At 45.6% G+C, this 24686-nt stretch overlaps 1 protein-coding gene across 1 annotated transcript in view; it reads right to left on the bottom strand.

Annotated features, from left to right (window-relative positions):
• Galnt14 (polypeptide N-acetylgalactosaminyltransferase 14) overlaps positions 1–24686 on the bottom strand; it is a 217707-nt gene that overhangs the window by 29889 nt on the left and 163132 nt on the right. Inside the window, exons 5-9 of the mRNA XM_051181849.1 lie at positions 22897–22962; positions 22617–22738; positions 12703–12790; positions 11910–11994; positions 9414–9517 (exon numbers count right to left, since the gene is read on the bottom strand). Of these exons, the coding sequence (XP_051037806.1) occupies positions 9414–9517; positions 11910–11994; positions 12703–12790; positions 22617–22738; positions 22897–22962 (465 nt within the window). The remainder of the gene's footprint in view (positions 1–9413; positions 9518–11909; positions 11995–12702; positions 12791–22616; positions 22739–22896; positions 22963–24686) is intronic.

The following is a 24686-nucleotide window of genomic DNA, read 5'->3' on the forward strand; positions in this document are numbered from 1 at the left end:
CAGAAAGGACAGGGGAATACTTTATTACTGCCATTGTTTGAAACTGCCTATGTGTGGTGATACTGAAAGACATCTAAGACAGTTGTATGGCTGATTTAAAATTCTCTATACACAATGTTTCCTACCCCTTACTGAGTTTACCTAGACTCCCTCTCCCATCTCCCACCCTACTGGGCATATCAGTGGTAGAAAGGGGGGAAAAGGCAATTTCTAATATGTGGGGCTTCCTGCCTGGCCCATGCTTCTACATTGAAGTTCAAGTGTGGAGCAGCTCCCTAAGAGAGAGAAAAACAAAAACAAAAACAAAAAACAAAACAAACAAACAAAAGCCCAAACATACCCACAAGTGGCTGCCTCTGTGATGCAGTCCTAGTCCAGGGACAGAGAATGCGGATGCAGGTATTCCAAGGTGTTTCCATCATGTATACTTCCAGCAGTTTGGGTCCCACCTTTCTGCCTCCCCAGGTTACCTTACCTGGCCTCTCTTTTCTGCTTTCCTTCTGTCTCCTGCCATATTTCCATCACACCAGCTCTCAGAGCAGGAACCTAGGCTGGGATTCCCCCTCCCCTTCCCTGCTCTCACCTTCCTCTTCTCTGCAACCTTTCTTGCCCCCTTCTGTCCCTGTGTTACAGGCAGGACTCCTTTCACACCAAGCCTTCTCTACCATTTCAATACCTGCAGCTCTGCTTGCCTCTTCCAGCCAGACTGTACCCAAAAAAACGAAAGAAGACACAGAAGAACTTGGCTTTGTCTACTAAGTCAATAGTAACCTATAGATGCATCCTGGGAAAAAGGAGCTTCAGCTTGCTGAGGCTTCATCTTGATATCCTTGTGAGTTAAACCAAGACCATCAAAATTGTTCATAGAACTGCTGTCAGCATCCAATGAAAGAGACTTCTGAGGATGGCTGTGAATTGAGCACTACCAGGGACTCAAGGGCATCGATTAAGAGGCACCTTGGGAAGGCCATCACTGGAAAACTCAGACACGAATGACATCACACACCTGGGTGTGCTTTTTCACAGGCTTCTTCCTGCTTCTTCATCATTCTGCTAACACTACAGGAGACCCTGGAGCTTATTAGCTTCATACCTGAGATTTTGTGTCTGAAAAGTCCCAGTTATAGAGAATTGGAATTTTGGGTAAGTCACTATCTGAGCCTGGTGTTTGTGAGCCACTAAGCAAGGGGTGGCTAAGCCAGTTCTCTGTAACCCACATCTTGATCAGATACTACAAGAGATCTCAGACGTCACGCGTGGAATCGTGTCCATTCCATGTGTCACCCAGTCTTCTTTTTGGTGCACTCTTCCATCAACTCTTCCCCAGGGACTCCAAGAAGGGTCTATCTGTTCCACTCTCTGAGAAGGAAACTTCTATAAAGCCCCAGCATGTGAGATGATAGCCTGGCTTACTAGGTATAAGCTACATGCTTTGTGCCAGCTTTTCTCTAAACAGATGCATGTGTCTCAGCTAGTATCTTCTTTTCCATGTATTCAAATGAGACATATGTCCCCATATTAGAAAAGCAAATTCTTGCAATCTTAATCCCATCCTCCCCACTCTATAAGCTATCCATTTCCCTGAAATTCCTCTGCCCATCTTTCTGTTTCAGAGTCCACTAACCCCTGCTGTAGTAGTTTGAATGTATTTGGCCCCCATAACCTCATAGACAGAGGAGCTATTAGGAGGTGTGGCTTTGTTGGAGTGGGTATGGCCTTGTTAGAGGAAGTGTGTCACTGTGGGGTGAGCTTTGAGGTTTCCTATGCTCAGGATACTGCCCAGTGTGACAGTAGACTTCCTGTTGCCTGCAAGCTGTAGGACTCTCAGCTACTTCTCTAGCACCATGTCTGCCTGCACACCACCATGCTCCCTGCCATGAGGATAATGGATTGAACCTCAATTAAAAGTTTTCATTTATAAGAGTAGCTGTGCTCATGGTGTCTCTTCACATCAATTAAAAATCCCAAGTCACCTGCCTTTCACCACATTTGGTCTCCCATCTTAAACAGTACCATCACCTGGCCCTTTGTCTTCTTCCTTGTCCTTTCCTGAGTGGCATTGCCGCTGAATGTCTTTCTAACACTGAATGCTCCATTGTCTGATTCCAGGGCCCACTCAATGATATTGAGGATTCATTTCTATGCCAGCAGCCCCAGCTCTATTTCTGGATGCAGTACTCAACTTCAGAAATAGCTGACACTTCACAGAGACACACAAGCCACCATCTCCATCTCTCAGCATCATTCATAGTTCCTATCATCTCTCCTCCTCCTCTAAGCCAAATGTCCTCCATTTCAGTTTTCTGTGTGCTGTGTTAGTGCCAAAACTCAAGTTATCACAATTCTTCAGACCTTAGCCAGAGAAGACACTGACCCCTTCCTGTTTTTCTAAGGCCAGGCAGTTTCTTATCCATCTTCATAATGACCCCACTCAGTGCCTATTGATGTTCTTGTTTGCTAACACGGCTCTGCTAGAGCATCTGACAGCAGGACACTGGGAACTGATAGACTTTTCCCAACTCCAGACTCGGAATTGTTATCTGGACAGCTCTGGACAGCTCTCTTCCTCAGAGCTGAGCACTAGCTACTTGCCTGGTACCCACAGGTAGATTCTGACTTCAGGGCACCCACAAAGTAGAACAAGTAGCAAACACATAGTCACCTATGCCATTTCTGCCTCATCAAGTCACACTTCCAACCCTGCCAAACTTAGCCCTCCTTCAGGCTACTTATTGCATTCAGAGGAGTCTTGGTCCAGGATGAGTTAGGCTTCTCAAATCTCAAGCCCAGATTGTTGTAACTGGAGTTTTGGGAGACATGTGACCTGCCATGGGTCTCTTTATTGTTGCTTGGATCAAAAGGCCATCTGAGGGGCAGAGTGTGGAGTTTTCAGGTTGGTGTAATGACTTCTAAGTACCATTCTCTGGAATCATTTAAATCCAGGATGTACAAACAGCCTGCCTTTATCTGTACCATGACTTCCAATGGATGAGCAACCTCTCATGCTCACACACCAGGCCTGCTTGGTTGGCAGTTTTGTGAAATTCAGCTGATCCTGAGCCACCTGCAGAGGGCTTGGGCAAGTGCCTGGACCACAGAGGCTGAGGTATGAAGTGATACATTCTCAGAGGCTTATTCTCAGGCTTGCTATCATCTCTCCAGTGAGGTTGGAAGGAGCCAGAGTGTTTGTATGGAGAGGATGCAGGGCTCTCACCCAGTCGCCCCCTGCATCATCTCCCTGGTGAAGAATGTTACATGGAACCAGATCTACTCTGAATTCCAGGCAGGGAAATGGGTAATTACTCCATCCTCACTGGGGGCACTATGATGGGATCTTATTTTTTGAACTTCAGATTAATATCTGAGAGCAAATTGCCCTCATGGCCTGCATTCCCTTCTCTTGTCTTCCATCTCCTCATCAACCCATCAACTATTTTTACCACCCCCTAGCACCCTCACCTTTCATTAGACTCAACATCCATCTGATAAGCCTGTAAGTGGTGGGTAGGAATTCAGGGGACAGTGAGTAGTTCTTTCCCCAGGAAACACACCATCCCTGCTCAAGGTTCTGGCTTCATTTTGTAGCCAGATTTCTAACAAAGGTAAAAGGTACTATTTCACCCAATAGCTATATGCATTGGTTATATTTTTCATTTACTTATTCAGTATGTGGTGGGGTGTGTGTGTCTGGGGGGGTCTGCACATGTGTACATAATGCCATAAAATGTATAAAGCTACCAGAGGACAACTTCTGGGTGTTGGTTTTTGGGGATTAAACTCAGGTCCTCAGGCTCTGGGACAAGAACTTTACCTACTGAGCCATCTTATTGGCTCCATGGTCCTTGTTTTAAGTGGTGTATCATATTGTGACTTATGAGATCACATTATCCATTCTTCCTCTTCTAGCTTAAACCTTGAGTGTTATACTGTGATGTATGAGACCACATTAGCCATTCTACCTCTTTTCAACCTTAAACCTATTGAAGACAAATGGAGACAGTGATGGGCAAAAGAGATGTTCACCTGGCTATTGTCATTCAGAAATCTGCCCTTACTTATGGAACAGGTAATCCTGTAGTTTTAATTTCCTGGCTTTTACTGGACCAAGAATCAAATTCATGGGTTGCAGACTTAATCTCCAATGCAAAACAGCAGAAAACACAAGACCCCCAAGGGATCATGAGGGATTGGCTCTGGTGAATGCTCTGGTGTTATATAGGGAATGAGTTTGCTATTATAGGAACCAATTTCTATTCAAGGATAGATTTGCCCTCCATACTCCTGCTGCCCATAGAGTACGCTCCTGCTTCTACATTCTGCCATGGGATGATCAAGCAAGCAGGCCTTCTCCAGATGTAGAGTCCTTAATCTTGGACTTCCCACTCTCAGAGATAGTAAGAAAATAATCTGTTCCTTATAAGCCATCTAGCATGGTATTCTCCTATAGCAGCATAAAATCAAATAAGCCACTGCCATTGTCCTCTTTTGACTAGAGATCATCTTATTGGCCTATACAAGATAGCTTTGGATCTGTGAGCCAAACTGCCTTCCATCTCACATCTGGGACAAGTGAGGCTGTAGCCAGGTCCCTGTTTCTGGACCACCACATGTCCATGGTTGTGTGACTATGAACATCCTTTAACTTCCCAAGTCCTGATGGCAAATAAGTAACCTAAGTAATTGGGGTCCCTATTTGACAAAATGTGTGGCATTTAAAAGCAGCAGCAAAGGATGACCTGTGGCATCACCATGAGGCCTGGAGAATCACAGGTGGTACTGGGATCTAGCAGAGCAGCCCAAGGGCATCACAAATCAAGACGCTTTAGCTTGTTTTCTATCTGGAGAAAGATAGTGTCTCCTCAAATGTGAGTGTTCTTTCTCACTGAGGCCATTTCCCTACTCAAGCAAAAGCATGGGCACTGAGCTTTCTCAGCAGGGCCAGACAGCCCTCCTTTACCGGACATTGGTCACATGCATCCTGAAGGGAAGGCAGCCAACACTTCTGAGGTAGAGACTCGGCTGTCCTCATGCAGCCCCGTGAGACACAAATGTGATAAGTTTCTTGTGTTGCTTTTAACGATTCATCCCAGACTTAGAGGGTCTGGGAGGGGCCTCTACTCAGTATCTTACTTGGCTGGAGGTATCAGCAGAACCATGTCACTTCATGGAGGCTCTGAAGGAGCATCTTCTATGAAGCTCATTCAGCTGTTTTTGGAAGTTCCTTGGAACTACAGGTTCCCTTCTCCTTGCTGGCTGATGGCCCAGAATTCCTTTCAGTTACTTCCTGTCATCTCTTCCATTTTCAGACTAACAGCTGCTATTGTCCCTTTGGACCATGGCACCTGACTTATGTCACCTCTCTGCTGCTTAAGAAAGCTCTCTGATTTTAGAGGTCCCGTGACATTAGATTAAATCTGTTGTAAAATCCCCTAACTTCAGTTCACTGATCAGAAGATATCACATTACCTAAAAACTTTGTGTTGCATAAGGTCACATCCTAATAGGTTCCAGGTATTTGGGGTGTGGATATCTTTTGGGGGGCAGCTCACCCTACCTAAGATATCTCAAATTCTACCTTTAAGCCCTAGAAACAGGTTCAGTGAGGTGAGATAACTTTCCCAAGGGTACCTACTGATAACTATGGGCTTCAAACTTAGTTCTGGCTGGCCTCACAGTCTGAGTTCTTCCTGTACCACACATATCCCCTGAGCCTGGAATAGCCTAGCAGCCTAGACTCCATTCTGAGCATGGTGGGTGGTGGCAAGTCTACCTCATCTCTCTTTTCAGGTCTGTCTGTCCTTTGTGCCTGCTGTGTTTTGGAGATCCCCGTTCTAAATTCAGGAATCCCACATTCTCCCTGTATGTGTGCAAAGCTTCCTGTTTTTGGAAATATGAACCCCCCCAACCAACCCCTACCCTGCTGCACACACACTTGTGACTGGCAGCAGATTCTGTCCCCCCCCCCTCCCCTCTGGAGACCAAAAGCTAAAAAGTGAGATGTGGCTCAGCTCTGAGTAAGTAGATATATTACATGTATCCTGTGTTATGTAAATTGGAGTTTAAGTATCCAATTTTAATGCAAATCAACCTCAGGAAAAAAAAGTCTAAAAGCCACATTTCCCTAAAGCCTGCTCATATCCTAAACTGTGGATATAATTATCAAAAGTGCTCAGCTCATTTTAGAAACACTTGGTGGGAATGAAGTGCCAGGGTCAGCAGGTGGGGAGGTTAACCAAGACACAATGTGGCTTTTACAAGGCCCTGAAGTCAATCCATCTGCAGAGGCTTCTAAAACGGAGACTGGGCTGGGTGAGAATAGAATCTGGCTCAGTCTTAGTCACCCTGGCCAAAAAGCACATGTGATTTTGGAGCTGTGAACATATCGAGAGCACACAGAAATTCTGGGATGGACAGACACTTCAGCCTGCTGCTATTGTTGACATAACCAAAGACCTTTTTGGGAGTAGCTTCAGCTATTCTGGGTGTTGAGGACCAGAAAAGAGATGGACTTTCTGCTCTTGCCTTAAGGGAACACATATGGGGCAGGGACAGACAATGGGACAGATTTTTATTTAAATGGTCCATGAAATGGTGGTATAAAGAAATTTCTTGCTGAGAAAACAGGCTGGCAGAGTGGGTGGGGGAAGGGTGGTAGTAAAGGATTAGGCAGAGAAAGTGTCCCAGTGGTCAAAGAGTTCACCCAGCACTGCCATCTACAGGGCTTCACAGAGGGTGAACAAGGAGGCTCCATCCCTGCAGAAGACCTGAACAGTCTGAAAGTTCAGAAGGGTGTGCTGAGGCTGGGGATGGGAGAAGTCTGGTGAGCTTGGAAAGATAGACATGGGAGGGAGGCAGACCTGTGTGTGGACCAAGACCCGGGAGGCTTGCCTCTCAGCAAAGGCATCTTGGCAGGAGCTGAAGAGTAGATCTGACAGTAATAAATGGTATTAGACCACTGTTAGCAAAGGGCTGGCTGGAGTGGAGAGAAAGGCTAGGTGTGAGGGAGACAGAAGAGGGTCTTTAGGACTTGGTAGCTTGGTGGTATGTGTACGGGGATGAGAGCCCTGATAGACCCTGCAGGAGGGATTCCTTTGCTTTCACAGGCAGCATCTTTCATCTTCTTTTGCAGCCAAAGCACTGATCACACCCTCCATCCATCCAGCTAATCAATCACCCATCAATCATGTGGCCCCACGTTAGAATTCTCACCTTCTCATACTGAGCAGCCTGGCTACCTGCTCCTTGTAAATGTTACCCCCTTGAATACAATCATGTGATGGATCCACTCTTGGAAAAGGACTTTACTTTCTGGTATACAAAAATTAAAAAAAAAAAAAAAAAAAAAGAAAAAGAAAAAAAAAAAAAAAAAAAAAAAAAAGAAAGAAAGAAAGAAAGAAAGAAAAAGGAAGGAAAAAAATTCCAGAAAAGGCTTTTAGAGTGCTGTTAGCCATCTACAACATAATAGAATGTTGGGGTGCAGGGAAGCAAATTGGTTGCTTCTCTGTGGTCTCAAAAATCTTGTGATGGATTATAAAAGTCTCTCCCACACTTCCCAGGGACCATTTCCCAACTTCTCTATTCAAATCAGCCTTTCGTGATGCCAAGCGACTCAGAAGCCAGCTCGACGAGATTGCATCTTGATTTGAGCAGCTGTGTGTTAACATCACTCTAAAGGAAGGGCGCCCGATAAGTGGGACCAGAATGTGGCATCCTGCAAATGACGATGCTGCCTGCATCCAAATGATACAGCTACACCCAGGAAGGATTATCCTAGTCTTGTACAGTTCAAGAGGACAAGAAGAACCCCAGCAGACAAACTGGATGGAGCTGAGCTGTAACTTGAAGAGTTTTCTAATAATTCCCCCCAAAATTATCAACCCAGAATGTGCCAAACAGTGAAAGTTTCTGAATCTTTATGAATGGCATTGGGGCAGAGACTGAACACTGACATCTATCAGATGGGCTGCAGGGAGCACTCTTTTGCTGGTGGGAAGGAGGGCTGGAACTTCTCACTAAGAAAGAAGTGCTATGAGCCTGGGGGCACACAGATAAATGGTTCTGTGTAATAAGAGACACAGTTTCACCTGGAACCCACACCAGCATATTCACAATTTCTGTTACATTCCTCAGGACCAACAATGACTGATTCCCCTAGGAGGGTAGTCACCCTTGACTTGTGTGCTGGGGACTACAAACTCCAGTTCTATTAGTGTGCTTCCAGCCTGACCCCTACCTGGCAAGAGACCAATTTCCTGATAGATTTCTCCCCTATCCTGTCCAGGTTGGGAGAACAGATGCTGTGGGTTAGGCTGAAGCCATAAATTTCTGGGAAATAATTCTTAGTGACCAAAGAAGAAAGCCATAAAATACCCTGAGGGCAGGAATAGGAGACAACAATGGATAATGCCAGGCTGCTAATGCCAGGGTGAGCCAATGGATCGATTTTCTGGCCTGTGTACTGCTCCCCAAGTCCATGCCAGCACACCTCCAGTACCCACAGAGGAGAAACACCCCTCACATTAGGATTCTCCCTGTTACACTTCTGTGATTGGTTTGCTCAACCAACAGTCACTGTGGGCCCTCCGGCACAGCAGGCCCTAGGCACAGTGAGGGATGGAGATATATAGGGACAATGAAGACTACATACCAGCCTCACTAGGTCCCACTTCCTTGGTAGAAACTCACGTGCCCATGGATTCTACCACTCTAACTGACCTCAAGATATTCACAGCACCCCCCCAAGAAGGAGGGCTGCTAAAACAAGCTACACTTTCCCACCGAGGACAAGAGGACAGCTTAGTGTTACTAGATGGGTGAAATAGGACTTCTTATCCGAGACATTTTCCCTGCAGCTGCAAATATCAGCCACTACTATGGCCAGGGCAGGGCACCTATGTGTAGCAGCCAACCATTCCTCACCCCATTCTTTCCCCACTGAAAGGTAAGGGTAAATGACCTCATGGCATTTGTGGTGATCAACCCAGAACTACGATGAGAAGGGATTGATTTCTCACTCCTGGGCCACATTTTTTTTTTTTTCCTTCTCTGTGTTCTTCAACTTCAAACCCCTAAGTTCAGTGTTTTTAGTTCAAACCCATATCTGGCTCCATTGTTTTGGAATTCGTTCTTAGTTCTCTTGCATTTCATATCTTACTTCCTCCCTCAAGAACCTGCTTGGGCATGTGTCCCTGGTCCTTGGGATCTACACTTCCCATGAAGAAATTATCTTGCTATGACCACCGTCCTACAATCACAGTCATTCCAAAAGGAATAACTCACATTTCCAGACCATGTCCCCTCCCCCATGCCAGATCTTGGTACCTGTTCAGTTGATGTGGTGGCTAAGAACACAGAACTCTCAAGCTGCACTGAACAAAGTAATACAGATCATGGCACTCACGACAGAGACTTACCAAAGTTCTCCCCACCCCAGATGTCCATGTCGACGTCGTATTTACCCAGGTAATCAAACCAGGCTTTGTCAATCACAAAGAGTCCTCCAGCTATGATTGGAGTCCTGTTTGGAAAGGGGATAAGGTGGGGAAGCATTTAATAAGAAGGTACCCTCCAACTCTGCTTCTAAGAGTCCAGAACTCAAGATGATTTCTTCGCCTCTTCAGAAGAGCCAATATATTTTTAGGCTATCTAAAACAAGGATCTGCTGCAGAGTTTTGCCCTCTGCTTGCAAATTCTCTGACCTTGAAGACAGGAAACTTCACTTATCAACACCGATCCAATGCTCTTCCTCCTGATGTCCTGCTTGAGGCTCTTAGAGCAAAGCTGACCACACAGAGAAGGGCTGTGAGCAGTGTGGCCATGTCCTGACCTCTGTCCACTTCCTTGATTTTTACCTTTGTGTTGTATTTCAAATCCCTGGCCACTCCACCCCTGCATAAAAAATAAAAGTTTTACTGAAATCCTAATTCCCAGTATCTCAAAATGTGACCTTATCTGGAGGCAGAGTTGATAGCAAGGAATCAAGTTGAAACAAGGTAATGAGGGTGGGCCTAGATCCAATGACTGAAGTTTTTATAAAAAAGGGAAATTGGCATGTAGATTTGAAAATACCAAAAAGAGTATGTGGATACTAGAGAGAAGCTGGCAATCTGCAAGCTGAGCCAAGAGACCTGGACAGCTCTCAGAGGGTAGCAACTCTGCCAACACCTCGCCTGTCTCTAAACTGAGGCACAGACTTCTCCCATTTAAACAACTCGAGTACTTGTTGCTGCAGCCATAGCAAACTAATTCTTTCTTTGAGGAGGTGGGAATCTCCTTTAACCTACGATGGCTCTTGATTGCTCAGAGAGATGCTAGAGAAGTTGTTTGGAAAGAGAAAGTAGGCAGGTAGACAAGAGCAGCATGAGCCAAGCAGGTAATTCTGCAAGGATTAGGACACACATTAGCAAAATCAATGGCTAGGGTTGTGAACACTTAGGGTCTTGGCCCACACTTCAATGTGCCCAGAGAGCAAAGGGAGTTCCGTCTCCACGGTAACCCTGAAGAGCAGGTCAGAAGCCCCGAGTTTGCCTTTGCTATGACAATTTGCTGTTCCTGGAATGTTGGCCTAATACTGGAAATACTTCCTCCCTGATAAGCAATGTACATAAGAACACCTATCCCAAGACTTTCTCTTGGGACAGACTGGTAGCTTCAGTGCCATCTTTGCCCATGCCCTGCTCTACTCCTCTGAAGTATTTGCACAGGTTACACTCTCCCCACACCAAAAATCTGCTACATGCACTGACATAGAAGAGCACAGGGCTCAACCTGGTGGGGGGGCAGCTTCTTTGCCTTTGGGGATAAAGGACATTGTTTTAAGTGTTATCTGGTTCTACTCTCTCTGTCCAGATTTTGTCCAGATTATAAAAGATGAGGAAGGAGAGATGAGCTAGGAGATCCATGAGACACAATTATCTTTGGGTCTCTACCCACCTGTCTAGGCCACAACTATTCAGCTCTTTGGTACCCCCTGGTCTTCATTTCAACTTAAGTCAATTGAATGAAATGATCCAACATCTATAATGATGTAGGTGCCAGAAACATAGGCACTCTTGAATGATCTTGGACATTTTAAAGTGACTGGATGGAGAAATTCCAGGCTACTGTCCTTGTTTGTAGTTCTTCAAGCACTCCAGATACCCCAGATTCCCCCTGAGGCAGAACTGTTTGAGTCTGAAGGTTCCCAAGAGAAATTGGATGCATTTGCACACCAGTCTCAAGCATAACATCAAGGCCTCATCTCAATGCTGAGACCACAGGCTCCCCTGCAGGACAGAAACTCGGCTCTATTCTGTGCCAGATCCTCTCCAATGGCTGTGAACTCCAGGAAGACACCTTGCTAGCATAGGTGACAATGGAACCACAAAAGAAAATGTGTAGCATGCCAGAGCCATCTACACAATGGCCAATTAGTACAGTGCAAGCTGCCAAGTTCATACAGAACAAACACAGATGTGTCAGTGGCCATGCCTTGATTCCACTTTATTTATAGTTCCAAGGTTTATGGCCTCCACAGTCCTCTCTGAGATGAACCCTGACAACCAAAAACTTGAACTCATGGGCTCTAGGAAGCATTTCTTCCCTCCCCAGAGGCCCAAATGTGATGACCCTTACCTGTTAGTCATAAGGAGGCATAAAAGCCATCAAGGCTCCTGTGAAGGTGGGGAGTATTGGTTACCATTCTACAGCAAAGGTCTCTAAAGGTCCTGTTTGCTTACCCAGAAGTCTCCATAAGACAGAAACTTTCCAGACTAAGGGAAAAAGTAGAGATTCCCTGGCCTGGGATTTTCGTTCCCACTTTCCCACTCTTTTGGACACTCATTACTGACCTTTCTGAACCATGGGACAGCGGGAAGGGTTAACTGGGGCTGAACCTGCCCACCCCCTATGCAGCAGCCGTTTATACTCACCTGATGGGCTCAGTCGGGTCCAGGCGCAAAGCCTTCTGCTCTGGGGAGAGCTGTTCCCATTGGAAGTGTAGGCTCCAGTCAAACCCTAAAATACAGCATTGGCCCAGTTGATTTGGTTTTTCAACAGTGGTTTTCTGCTCAACAGTGGGGCTACCGAAGTTCCCTCTAAATTCCCTCCTCCCACTCTAGCCCATGGAGCCCCTCTGAAGCTCCCTGCTAGATAAAGAAATAAAGAGCAAAGGGTAAAAGCCAAGGCACATGGCACAAAGGTGACAGAATGGGCATTATGGGACAAAAATCACAGGTCTGAGTATCAGGAGGGAGTAAGCAGGGAGTTTTGGTGCAAATGATCAGAATCACCTAGATGTCAGTGTTGGGTAAAAGTGAACTAGGCCAGAGGCTGAGAGCAGCGGAGAGAGGGTCTCTGGGAGAGGGTGATGTCAATATCAAGATAACAGACCATACCCAGGGACTTCTAGTTTCCCCTACATCCTAGCATCGAGGAGTCAGCCCCAGATTAAAGCTAGAACTCCAGGACTGGGATGTCTGGCTCATTTCCCCAGCATTGTACTTCAGTGTCCCAGGAGAAAGGGCCAGGCTGAACTGGATTTTATTGCAAGATATAGACTCAGACATGTCAGACAACTCACCAGAGGTCTTCATTTTCCCCATGTTGAGATGGGGTAAAGAGGAAGGGGGTATAGGGTGGGGGAGGGGAAGAAGAGGAGGAGAAAGACAGAGGGGAAAAAAAGAGGAGAAACAAGAGGAGGAAGAGAAGTATTAGCTCGCTCACCCCCTCTGAGCTCTGAGGCAGACTCAATGTAATTGAAGGTATCCAGGTTAATGATGTCAATCACAGGGCATACAACCCTTGTGTAATCCTGTAAAAGAAAAACCTGCATTCAGTTTGCAGGGAACACCTGCTGACCAGAAGTCAGCGAAAATTTGGGGATACTAATCAACTAGTGACTCTAGCCTAGTCTTAAGAAACTGAATGCACAAAGGCAACCTGGGTTCCAAATTTCTTCATTTGAGGCCTAGAGTTGTTAGACAAGTTGTGAGTAGTGGTTCCCTGCAGGCAGACACATACCTATATATCTAGTCCTGAATTCCCACCTACTAATCAGCCCAATATGCCGCTGGCTACTTCCATACACACATTCACTCAGCTCTTCAACAGTGGCTTCATCATCTTCTACTGACATACCCCTTTTTCAAGTTCTGAATTCTATTAGCAGATCATCCCACATCCTCTTGCCCTAGCACTAAATTATGATTTACCCTGTCCATCACCCAGATCAGCTTCCAGTTCTGATCCTGAAGTTCTGAAGGACTCTTCTGAATCCGCACTGACTCTTGCCTAGAGAACTACCATGGCCGCATAAGCCCTTACCCACCTCATTCATACTGTTCCCATTCCTTCTGTATATGGTTGCCCATATTCTTTCTGCTATACAAATCTGGTCATGCTACTTAATTGTCCAATACTTTATAATCACCTCTAACAGAAGGTGTATTTATTAACCTGCTTCCACATATAAGTGAAAGCATGAAGTGTTGTTTGAGCAGGACAGACATTACCAGGGAGTGGGGGTGGGGGGTGGTTGGGGAGGACATAGAAAGGACTGATAACAGGCACCAAAATTCAGTTAGAGGAATTGTAAGACCTACAGTTCTCCAGCACAGTAGAGGAGCTTTGAATAATTTGTTATATATTTCAGAATGTTAAAAGAGAAGATTTTGAATGTTCTCAACACAAATAAATGATCAATGTTTGAGGTGACAGAAATGCTAATTACCTTGATTTGATCATTACTTGTTGTATACATATATGGAAAGGTACCCCATGAATATGCAGAACTATTGTGTCAATTTAAAAACATAGTCATGCATCTTGCTTTCCAATATCATCACTCACTTCTTCCTCAGGATACCCTGTATATTGTCATCAAAGTCATCTGTGCTAGAGAGATGGCTCAGTGGGCAATAGTGCTTCCTACTCTTCCAAGAGGACTTGGTTTCAGTTCCCAGTGTCCACATAAGGAGGCTCACACCCTTATAACTCCATCTCCAGGGAATATAATACACATGGCTTCCATGGGCACCTGTGTGTGTGTGTGTGTGTGTGTGTGTGTGTGGTGTGCACATACCCACATATAGATGCACACATACACAGAATTAAAAAGAAAATAATCCCTAAAGAAATGTCTTAAGTGATATTCTCAAAACAACCAAGCCCAAGTCTATCAAGTTTGTCCCTTGTAGATGAGTATGACACAGGGATATCTGTCCCAACAATGGTATAAACACAAAGATTCCTGGATCTCACACTGAGAGTTAAGTGGCCTGGAAAGGCCAGATCATCTCTCCTTCTCCCCCGCCTCCTTGGCCCAGCTTAGGCACGAACTTTTGCCTCCTCCTGAAGCCATTTAATTTCCAGGTTCAATCTTTTTCCCAAATGAGGTTGTCTCCTTATTTTTAAGCTCCAGAATCACAGAGCACTTGATTCTAAGTTCATAGACTTAATTTGGCCCTGAGCCTCCCACATCCAATTGACTCTGACAGGAGCAAGGTACTCCTGAAAACCAATTGGCCCAGGTGGAAGGTATTGCTTCCACTGCAGGGATGTCATGGGTACTTCAGCTGTCAGCACTGCACCTGCCTGGTTACCATGGTCTCTTTGAAGCTACTCTCCAACCATTGATGTTGTGTATATGAGCATACACACATACCCTTGAGGATATTCACATCACTTTAACTTTAAAAGCAAAAGCTCAAGAACGTATTCTGTAAGTCCCACCAAGTCTTCAAACCATCTCCTCTGGCTGTGTTCAGGGACCTCTGCAGCTGCACTAATTCCTTCTGTGATCCTTATACACAAAGACATGTCTAGTCTGTGCCCAGCAGCTAGGGATAACCTCTAAGCTCTTGGTAAACTGTGCTTACAAGCAGTCATCATTTCCCTGGGAGTCTTGGGCCACACTAGGTTGTGCTAACACTGTAGTGTTAACTGAAGAGTTTGTCCCACGAAGTACCAGCTTGACCTCTACAGTCACATGCGGAGACCAAGAAGACCATAAAATTCAGGCTCATCTATGTGACTGATGCCCAGTTAAAGCTCTGGATACCAAGGCACAGGTGAGGTTCTCTGGTTAGCAATATCTTCCCTCTTCTTCCTGGGCTGCCATAAATTGCTCCTGGGAGAAGTAGATGCTGTCTATAGAGCCCTTCTGGGAGAGGACTGCTGAATGTTCATGATGGAACTTAGCACAAGGCCTTGCTTCTACTATTGTTAACCTGTTTCCTTTCACTACAATCAGGAATAAACACAATGGGTTTGCTTCACTAACTTGTGGATCCTCGCATTGAGGTCAGGAAAGGTCTTGAGGGCTCTTAGATGATAATCTTGTTCTGTATCACTTTAGAGGAAAGAAACTCCCTTTCCCTATTTAAATATCAAAATGAAAACCAAGTATAGAGCACACACCTCAGCCACAGCCATCACATGGGCACTGCACCACAGCTGGGACAGGCTCCCCAAGCACTCACCTACCCCTCTGAAAGCTTGTGTCTCAGGACTGCTGCCACACCTCATCTGTGGTATCTGGTCAGCGGAGAACAGACAGGCAGTGAGGGCTGTTTGGAGGCTGAGTGCTATGTGGAGTTATTACCTTGAAAGGGGCTAAAGAAGGCTTTTGCAGCGAGAGTCACCAAAACCAGAACACAAGCTCTCTATACCCAAGGATTGGCGTCTACTCTCTGGTGTGGCCCTAGGCCTAGCCTAGAGCCTGGAAGGCAGTGAGTATTTGATGGCATTGGCTAAAGGAGAGAGGCTTTCACTCCCTACATCTTTGTGTAGGTGGTGGCAGGGACCAGATGGGTCACTTATGGCTTAACAGGGTGGCTTTTCAAGCTGGAGCCTCAGTGATGGAGAGAATTTCAATAATTGTATTGTTGACCCAGAATCCACAGAGGCTCCTGCTATGTAGCCCTAAATAGTATAACCTAAAAGTTAGGTCCACGCTTGAGCATAAGCAAGCAGCTGGTAAAATCCTAGATGAATCCTGGACTATTCCCTATTTCCCATTTCCTCTCTACCATGAAAATTCAAGCCTGTTTCCCCTACCCCATCCTTATCTCTACTCCCCACCCCCTTACCAGGAGGAGGGGAGGCTCAAAGCACTGAGCAGTAGCCATCAATCACTGCTGCTGTCATACCTCTCGTTTTCCCACCAATTCACATAATCAAAGCATACTGTGAATGGGCAATCAAAAACTTCTAGAAGCACTCTCTCCAGTGGTCACCAGCATTCCTGACTCTTCCTGTGGTGTAGGAATCACAGGGGAACAAAGATGTGTAGAGACTCTATAGTCTTGGAGAAGATGTCTACAAACAGGGTCTACTAACAGCCCAGAGGGCCTCTCAGTTGGCCTAGGGGGCCAGTGTGAGATAGTATATTTTCTTCCTCAGGACCAAATACTTGACAAGAAACAACTGAAGGCAAAGAAGAGTCTATTTAGGCTCTACGTGGCAGGGAAGGCATGTCATGACAGCAGTGGCTGCTTGCTAATGCCACTGAAGATCAGGAAGCAGAGAGGCTAATGGCATGAGGGGTAGGCTACAGCCCTTAAGACTCACCCTCAGCAACCTACTTCCTCTGGATAGACCCCTTCTTCCCACTAGTTACAAAACATCCCAAAACAGCACCACCAGCTGGGAACCATATATTCAACTGAGCAAGCTAGCAGAGGGTAGAGGATCAGTTTACATCCGAATCACCCACATGAGAGAAGCTGGGGGAAGGTCCTTAAGGTGCTGGGGGAGGGTTCTTAAGGTGAGGATACTGTAGGGGAGGGTTAGGGTTTATCGACAGGAAGTCTGGATTTCCATTCAGGCTCTGTCATGTATGACCTTAGTAAACTGGCATGTTGCATGTTTGTAAACCTGTGATGTGGACGTAAGTTGCTACTACTTGCAAGATGTTCCTGCTATTTGAATAGAGCTTGTGTAAGGAAGCAAGAGAGGAAAGCACATACAAAGGCATTGAAGGATAAAGCAACTACCATTTATATAAATTTACTGGGTGTTGAAAGGATTGAGATTTCTTGAAACTTTTCCCCATCAAAAACACATATAAGGACGGAGGTGAAAGAGAAGATTATGTTAAGGGAAAAAAGCACAGAAACGAACTTGGTGTTTCCGGTATCAAGAATTAGAGGGAAGGGAAGGGAGGGGAGGAGAGGAGAAATTAGGGAGGTGTCGCATGGAAAACTTTAGCTGAAGATGGCTTAGGACAACTTCTTTCTATTTTTGAAAACCCCAATCTCCAATTATAGCTTAAAATTTCCATTTCCGCTCATAAGATCAGATCACATTCTATGTGAAACAAGGCATATACAAAGATATACAGAATCACAGCTGGAATGCATACACAATCCCTATTCCTGCGAGGCTGTCCCCAGGCTGTCCCAGAGGCTGCCCATAGTATTGAGGAAAGCTTTCAGGGTGATCTTAGCAGCCCATAGAGGACTCTCTAGGCTAATCCTGGGGCTCCCTCACTAATCTCTTCACTGTGAAAGATTGAGCTTGGATGGTGATGGGGAGCAAGAGGCTAAGCTCCATCATGGGGCCAAATGACTCCCAGAGGAGTGTCTGGCTGCCAGAAGCCAACCTTCCATTTGAGAAAGCAAGGAGGACTGTGCCAGTCTGTAGGTAAGGCTGGCTGCAGACAGAGACATGAGACCATTTCTCAGAGAGTTTTCCAAGATGCACCCAGAGCCACTGAGATAGAAAAGGATTCAGACTAATTAAGGCTGAACTCCCTTAAAAATACCCTCCAAAGACTGTGATTTTCTACTAAAGATGCGAATGAGATTGGCACATCCCTATTTTCATCCAGCACAGAGGAGGGGATTATGAGGTTCCACCTCCCACTGTTAGCCTCTGGCTGGCTAATGAGTACTGGGGGTGGGGGGTCGCTGAAATTCATCTTCCCCAGTGGTGTAGCCACTGATAAGTTGCATGTATTCCAGTAAATAATCCCCCATGAGTGCTCATGCAGACAACCTTAATTAAATACAGCGAGGAGAGAGAGAGAGTGAGAGAGAGAGAGAGAGAGAGAGAGAGAGAGAGGGAGAGAGAGAGGGAGAGAGAGAGGGAGAGAGAGAGAGAGATGCCAGCTGTGGTGGTACAAATCTTTAATCTCAGCATTGAGGAGGCAGATATCAAGGCCAGCCTGGTCTACATGGGGAGACCATAGTATCCAGAGCCACACACACAATGATGGGGGAATGGGGACAGAGAGAAGGAGAGAGAGAGAGGGAGAGGGAGAGAGAGAGAGAGAAAGAACAGAGTAAGAGGGTAATTGTTGGAGAGAAGGAAGATTTTAGAGGGAGAGAGGTAGGAGTTTAAGACAGTAATGGGCAATGAGCCAAATTCTGTATATAAATGTATGAAATTATCAAAGAGTAACAATAGCTACTTTAAAAAGTTCTTCAAGGTTAATCATCTTGGGGGGGCATGCACAAGAAACATCTAATTTCAGCAATCCTAATCCTTAGTATACATCCCATAAGAACTGAAAATAGATACATGAATAAAAACCAGTACATGAATAATTATACCAGCATCATTATTGGTATCTACATGTGGATAAACATAAAAACAAAACATGGCCCAGACTTACCATGGAATGATTATTGATCACAAAAGAATATTGACATGCTAGAACATATGTGGAGTTCAATATATGCTGGGTAAGACAAGTCAGGCTCAAGGGCCATCTCATATGATTCTAATTTTCTGAAATGTACAGAATGGGCAAGTCCCCGGGGACAAAGTAGATTAGTGGCTGCAGAGGCAGGGAGGGGACAGAAGTGAGGAGTGGGGGCTTATCGGTGTGGTTTCCCTCTGAGGTGGTGAGAGTGTTTTATAATTAGATTGTAGTGAGAGTTGTAGTGAGAGGCACATAGCCTGTAACTGAAGTTTGAAATGATTAAAATGGTCAGTTTTGCTACATGTCATTTACATGCATGTGCATGCACACACACAATACATCTGCTATTCTGGCTAAGGCTAAATTACCTTAGAGACCACAGGAAAGTGTTCATGGGTAAGGGAGGCAGCAGAATACAAAGTTGGGTAAATACAGGAGATTACAACTATCTAAAAGGTGCTTCTTCGAAGAGAAAATGACCCAAAGTGGGAAAAAATGAGGCTGTGTATTTCTTCACACGATAGAATTTTGGTTGATTAGTTTTCATTCTAATGTTCCATATTTCCCAAAAAGTCTGCAGTAACTGTGGGACACATTTGTGATGGAAAATGAGAGGTCCAGGCCTCTTCTTTCCCATCTTCTGTTCTGGGTCAAGGGTTTCCATAATACCACACTCCTGGCTTTAAGTCCATTTCTTTTGCATAACCTTAGCTGAAGTGGGGAACATCGCCTCCAACCCCAACTTCTCTTCCTGGCTAGCTGTCAATTTCTTGCTCTCTTTTTCTTCCCGTGGGTCTTCAGCCTTGGCCTTCAAACCCTGTTTCCATACTCTAGATTTTTGTTGGCTTCAGACATAGTCTAGCGAGAGGATGACTTCATTAGCCCTTGGCTCCTGAGAGCAATTCACAGGCACAAAGACCTTTCTAGGGATATAAATGTTCCCACTGGAGGGGGCTGCTCAGCACCTGTGAGGTACCCTAAGCTTTCCCATGTTTCTTTCTCATGAAGAACTTCTACCCATGGTTACCTATTCTGTGTTGGTTCTTTCCAAACCCGTACAGATTGTATATAGGAACCATGTGAGGCTTACTAAGTACCAAATAATTTCTTTCACATAGCCTGTTTGAGACTCTTCTCCAAATAGGTGTCATCTGATACCAGCTAATTAGTATGGGATAGGCAGTGAGTCTACTTTACTAATGCCACAATCCCAACATGTTAGGGCTTCTAAAGGTAGTTTCGAAGCACCGAGGGCCAATCTACAACAGTTAAGGTGGTGATGGGAGGGGACTACTTCCCAACTGCATTTGTTATCTGTTAAGGGAGACTAAGAAGTCAGAAGAGGAAAATGGAGGATAGAGTAGGCTGTGGCTGTCTGGAGAGACCCTGGCTAAGCATGCAGATGGGGCAGTCTTGAGGAACCAGAAGGTTTGTGGAAAGGAAAATAAGGTGGCCAGGGACAGGAAGAACCAGGTCAAAGATGAGGCAAGGCATTGGCTGGTACTGGGGAGATGGGTCAGCCAGCAAAGTACATGTTGTGCAAGCATGATGACTTGAGTTCGGATTCTCAGAATCTGACAAGGCAGCAGCACTTATCAGTGGTTGTGATGGATGAGAGTGATGGAGACAGGCAGATTCCTGAAGCACTTTACAAGTCAGCCTAGACAATGTGATGGAGCTTTAGATTCAGTAAGCGATTGTTGTGGAATACTATTTTAACTACATAAAGATGTGCTACATTTGTTTATGCTGCTGTATTTGTCTAATTATGTAAGATGCATTGCATCTGTTTCACCTTGCCTGCCTAAAGTGTACCTGATTGGTCTAATAAAGAGCTAAACATCCAATAGCTGGGCAGAGACAGAATAGGTGTGCTGACAGGCAGAGAGAATAACTAGGATGAGGAAACTAGGCTTGGAAGATGGGGACAAAGAGACAAGGAGAAGGAGGGAGACACTGGAGGCCAGAAGAGAGGCAGCTGCCAACCAGTGAGACACAAGAAGCAGTGAAAGTAAGATATACCGAAGGAAAGAAAAGCAAAGCCCTGAGGCAAAAGGGATACAGATAAAGAGAAACAGGTTGATTTAAGTTAAAAGAGATAGCCAGAAATGAGCATAAACTAGGCCAAGTAATCAAAACTAATAATAAGTCTCCATGTTATGATTTGGGAACTGCTTGGTAGCCTAAAAGAAAAGGACTGGTACAAGAGATCTTGTTTCAGAAAATAAAGATACAAAGCAAAAAAGGAAAAACATTAGATGACTCCAGTTATACGATACCCCCAAAGCCCCAAACACACACACACACACACACACACACACACACACACACACCACACACACACACACACAGGAAGAGTGTAAGAAGTAAGGTTTTTATGCCCGCTGCCGGTCTTGTCCTGCCGCCGCACCAGCCCCAAATAATACACAGAGACTCTGTATTTGATATTATGCTGTTGGCCAGTTACTTGTTTCTTATCGGCTAGCTCTGTCTTAATTATTAACCCATTTCTATGTATTTCCACGTGGTGGTTTCACCTACCGGAGAGTGGGGCAGGCATCTGGTCTCCCCCGGTCTCTCCATGTTGACTCCTCTTTACCACTTCCTATTTCCTCCTTGTCTCCTAGTCCCTCCTATCTTGCTTTCCTATTGGCCAACAGTGCTTTATTCATTAACCAGTATGAAAAACATATATACATACTGGCATCTCCCATCAGAAGAGAGACAGAGACAGAGATAGAACATTAGGAAGGGCAATGACAGAACCAGAAACAGTCCATCTGTATCATCACAGAAGCCTGGGGAGATTAAGGATGCGAGGATGAGAATACAGAGGGAGAAAGGTTTCTGGAAGGGCCTTCAGTGCCAAGGGAAACCCTTCAACTGAAGGGCCAGCTCACAAAAGTTATTTCCCTCTTTGATATGAAAAATGCTAAGGGTACAAAGTCAGAGGAAACTCTCCCAAACTCAGAGAAAATAGTCCTTAATTAGGTGTTGATAACTCGCCCCACGTGTGAGAGTTTAGTCAACCCATGGAAGGTACTTCCTGCAATAGACAACTGGCAAGGATTTCTTGGTTCTCTGTTGAACAGTTTGTTCATTGGGCTTTTCTCTCCACTCAACACTATTATTATACAGGCAGGCATTGAGTGGCTCTACCAGCCAGTGCACAAGGAAACCGAAGCTGCCCAGGCCACAGGCTGTTCTGCTGATTCTAGGGCTATCATGCCTAAAGAATATGAAACTACATCACATCACAGTCCAGGCACTATTTTCTCATCTGTGAAATGAGTATGCTACAAATGCCTGACTCCTGCTTTCCATGCTAGCTGTGCAAGTCAGTAGTTTAGGGCAAGCACCAGTATGTATCATTGATATCAGGGTCCTCAGTGTGTGGTGTGCTCTGCAGATGAGCCAGAGGAATGGGAGAGCCTTCTCTGAGAGTACCAAGTTACAAGGAGAATACAATTGTGCTTTGTTTTCTAGAGTGGCATAGAGAGGAGCAGCACACAGAATCTCAGAATAATTCAAGGGTAAAGGATGGGATTTCCTCTAGCAGCATCCAGCCTCCTGGCTTGGCACAGGGATTGCAGCTAAGGGTGGTATATGGGTAGGTGGAAGACAGAAGCCCCAGGAACTGGTTATTTCTGCTGCCTCCTCTCTTCAGAAGGTACTCGGGAGGACACTTTCTCCAGAACTTTCTTCTGCCTCACAGATATAGTTCTGGCCCAGGATACTGAATGCCACAAGCTACATGCACACAGTTTCCATTTCAGGCTTGTTGTTGTGGGTAACAGTGTGATAAAACAAATAGCTCAGACCTTCCTGCACCACTGACTGCATGCCATATGAGCCACTATGTTTAATGCTTCATATATAAAGTGGTGACAACAATGTGTCCCATCCAGATCCCTAAGTAAAGTCACAAGCTTAGAGGCCCTGGAAGAAGAGGGAGGTAGGAACCCCAGCTCTGTTTCTCAGGCAGACTCACCTCTTTGACCCTGTGTAACAAGGGCTGCAGCCAATCCCTGTTTACCTCACAGTGGCTGTCTAGGAAGGTCAGAGTGGTGCCTTGGGCAATATCAGCACCCCGCATCCGGGACCGGACCAGACCTGTATCAGGGACAAAAGGCTAGGTGGGTACCACTGTTGCTCCAATAACCGGCAAGACCATATAAGAGCCATTCAGTATTCCTTGGAACACCCAAATACATATACCCACCATACCCCACTCTCCACTCACACCAACCCTACCCCATGGCGCAGCCTACCTTGCCGCTCATTGTTGCGTAAGCACTTCACCTTTGGCAATTTGATGAGCTGCTTGCAGTCCTCAGCTGCAAAGACAAAAGTCATGCACAGTGAATGCCTGGGGTGTGACTGTGGTTGAGCAAATTAGAAGGATCAGGAAGGCAGACCTACTTGCTATATCACCACTGTAACTGTAGAGCCTGGTCCTGAGTCCAGGGTGTTCCCAGGCCATGGAAGGATCTGAGAATCACCGAGTGAAGTGATCACAGCTGGGCCCATTTGGAACAGGTCAGCTACAGTGGTACCCACAAGCTTTCATGAAAATGTTCCAAGTGTACACCATTAGATTAATTCAGAGTTTCTCACTACACTGAATCTAGTTAAAACTGCCAGGAAGCCACCAATAGGAGAAAACAACTTCGTATGTTGCTTTTAGAGCATGGAGGCCATCTTTAAGAAGAAATCAGCCAACAGATTGTTATCATCACAACAGAGCTTATAATGGGAGGGTGCTCCAACCTAATGGGTAAGGGACTTACTGCCCTTTGGTCACTTGCCCCAATCACACTGGGACTATTCTGTCACCTTACCATTTCCCTAATCTGACTAGTAGCCCCACCCTTTGGTTTCATTTGTAGACCTTGGCTTACGAGCAACAGAAGAGACTTTCACGGGCTTCCCCTGGCAAGGTCTTACTCTAAGAGCTCTGAATGTGTCAATACACTTGGCCTCTATATAAACCCTATACATGACTGTGGTAGTCTCTTTTATGTAGGTGAGGGAGATGACTTGAAGCTAATGGTTTGCTTGAGGCACATGGCAAAGGAGTGAGGAAGCTCCGGATCTAGGGTTTGAATACAGGCTGTTGTGGCTCTTTTTAAACCCTAGGCTATCCTGTGTCTAGGGGACCTTAGAGCACTCCCTTCTGCTCTTGAGCATCAGGTGGCCCTCAGAAGGAGTGTAACTTCACTCTAAGCTGGTCCTAACTAGGCAAGAACAGCGGGCCACTGAGTCCCAGAAGTAGTAGAGGTCTTAGTACCCAAGGCCTCACTCATAGTTCACTTTTCCATGAGGAATCAAGAGTCTCTGTCCTTGTGTGTGTTTCCAGTGCTTATGCAGCAGGTGTCAATGTGTGAGCAACCCCTATGTCCAGTTCCCAACACCTATGCTGGATGGGGTGGAGCTTGCTTTCCTGATACTTGTGGTTGCCTATCTCCTGGTGTCACCCTCCTGGATTAACACCAGGAAAAGACTGTCGCATCTGAATATGGTTGACTGATTGAACTGCATCTGGGACATTGGCTGTTAGAAGAGGGATAGGGAGGGCACTGCTACTTGAATTCTACCAATTATTCTATAATTATTGTGACTTTCCAACTTAAAAAGATGCCTACAGACCACATCATGTTTTACTTGGGAAAGTGGACCAGGGGAGTAAATCTGGACAGCACCTGTGTTCTTTTATGGAATAACCAAGCAAATGCATTTCAGGAAATGGTGATATTCACTATGTGGAAAGGTTCAAAGGCTCACACTGTCATCGAAGTGTGTTGGGGTGAATGTTCCCTGGGGATCTCAGTGCCAAGGCCTGCCAGATCCCCAGGGAATGAGAGAGAGGAAACATGGCAGCCTGAGTTCAGATGGGCACATTAGTGCAGCATCAAGATCAGGAATCTGATGGGGCTACGGGTTCGAGTGCTGGTTCTCTGACTGTGTGGTGTCTCTTCTCATGTCCATGAATGTAGGGCAGGGGCTAACAACATTGATGCCACATGTATCCATCCATACATGTACACTCACTTGCCAACTA

This window comes from Phodopus roborovskii, unplaced genomic scaffold, assembly GCF_943737965.1.
Source record: "Phodopus roborovskii unplaced genomic scaffold, PHOROB, whole genome shotgun sequence".
In the NCBI taxonomy this organism is placed as follows: domain Eukaryota; kingdom Metazoa; phylum Chordata; class Mammalia; order Rodentia; family Cricetidae; genus Phodopus; species Phodopus roborovskii.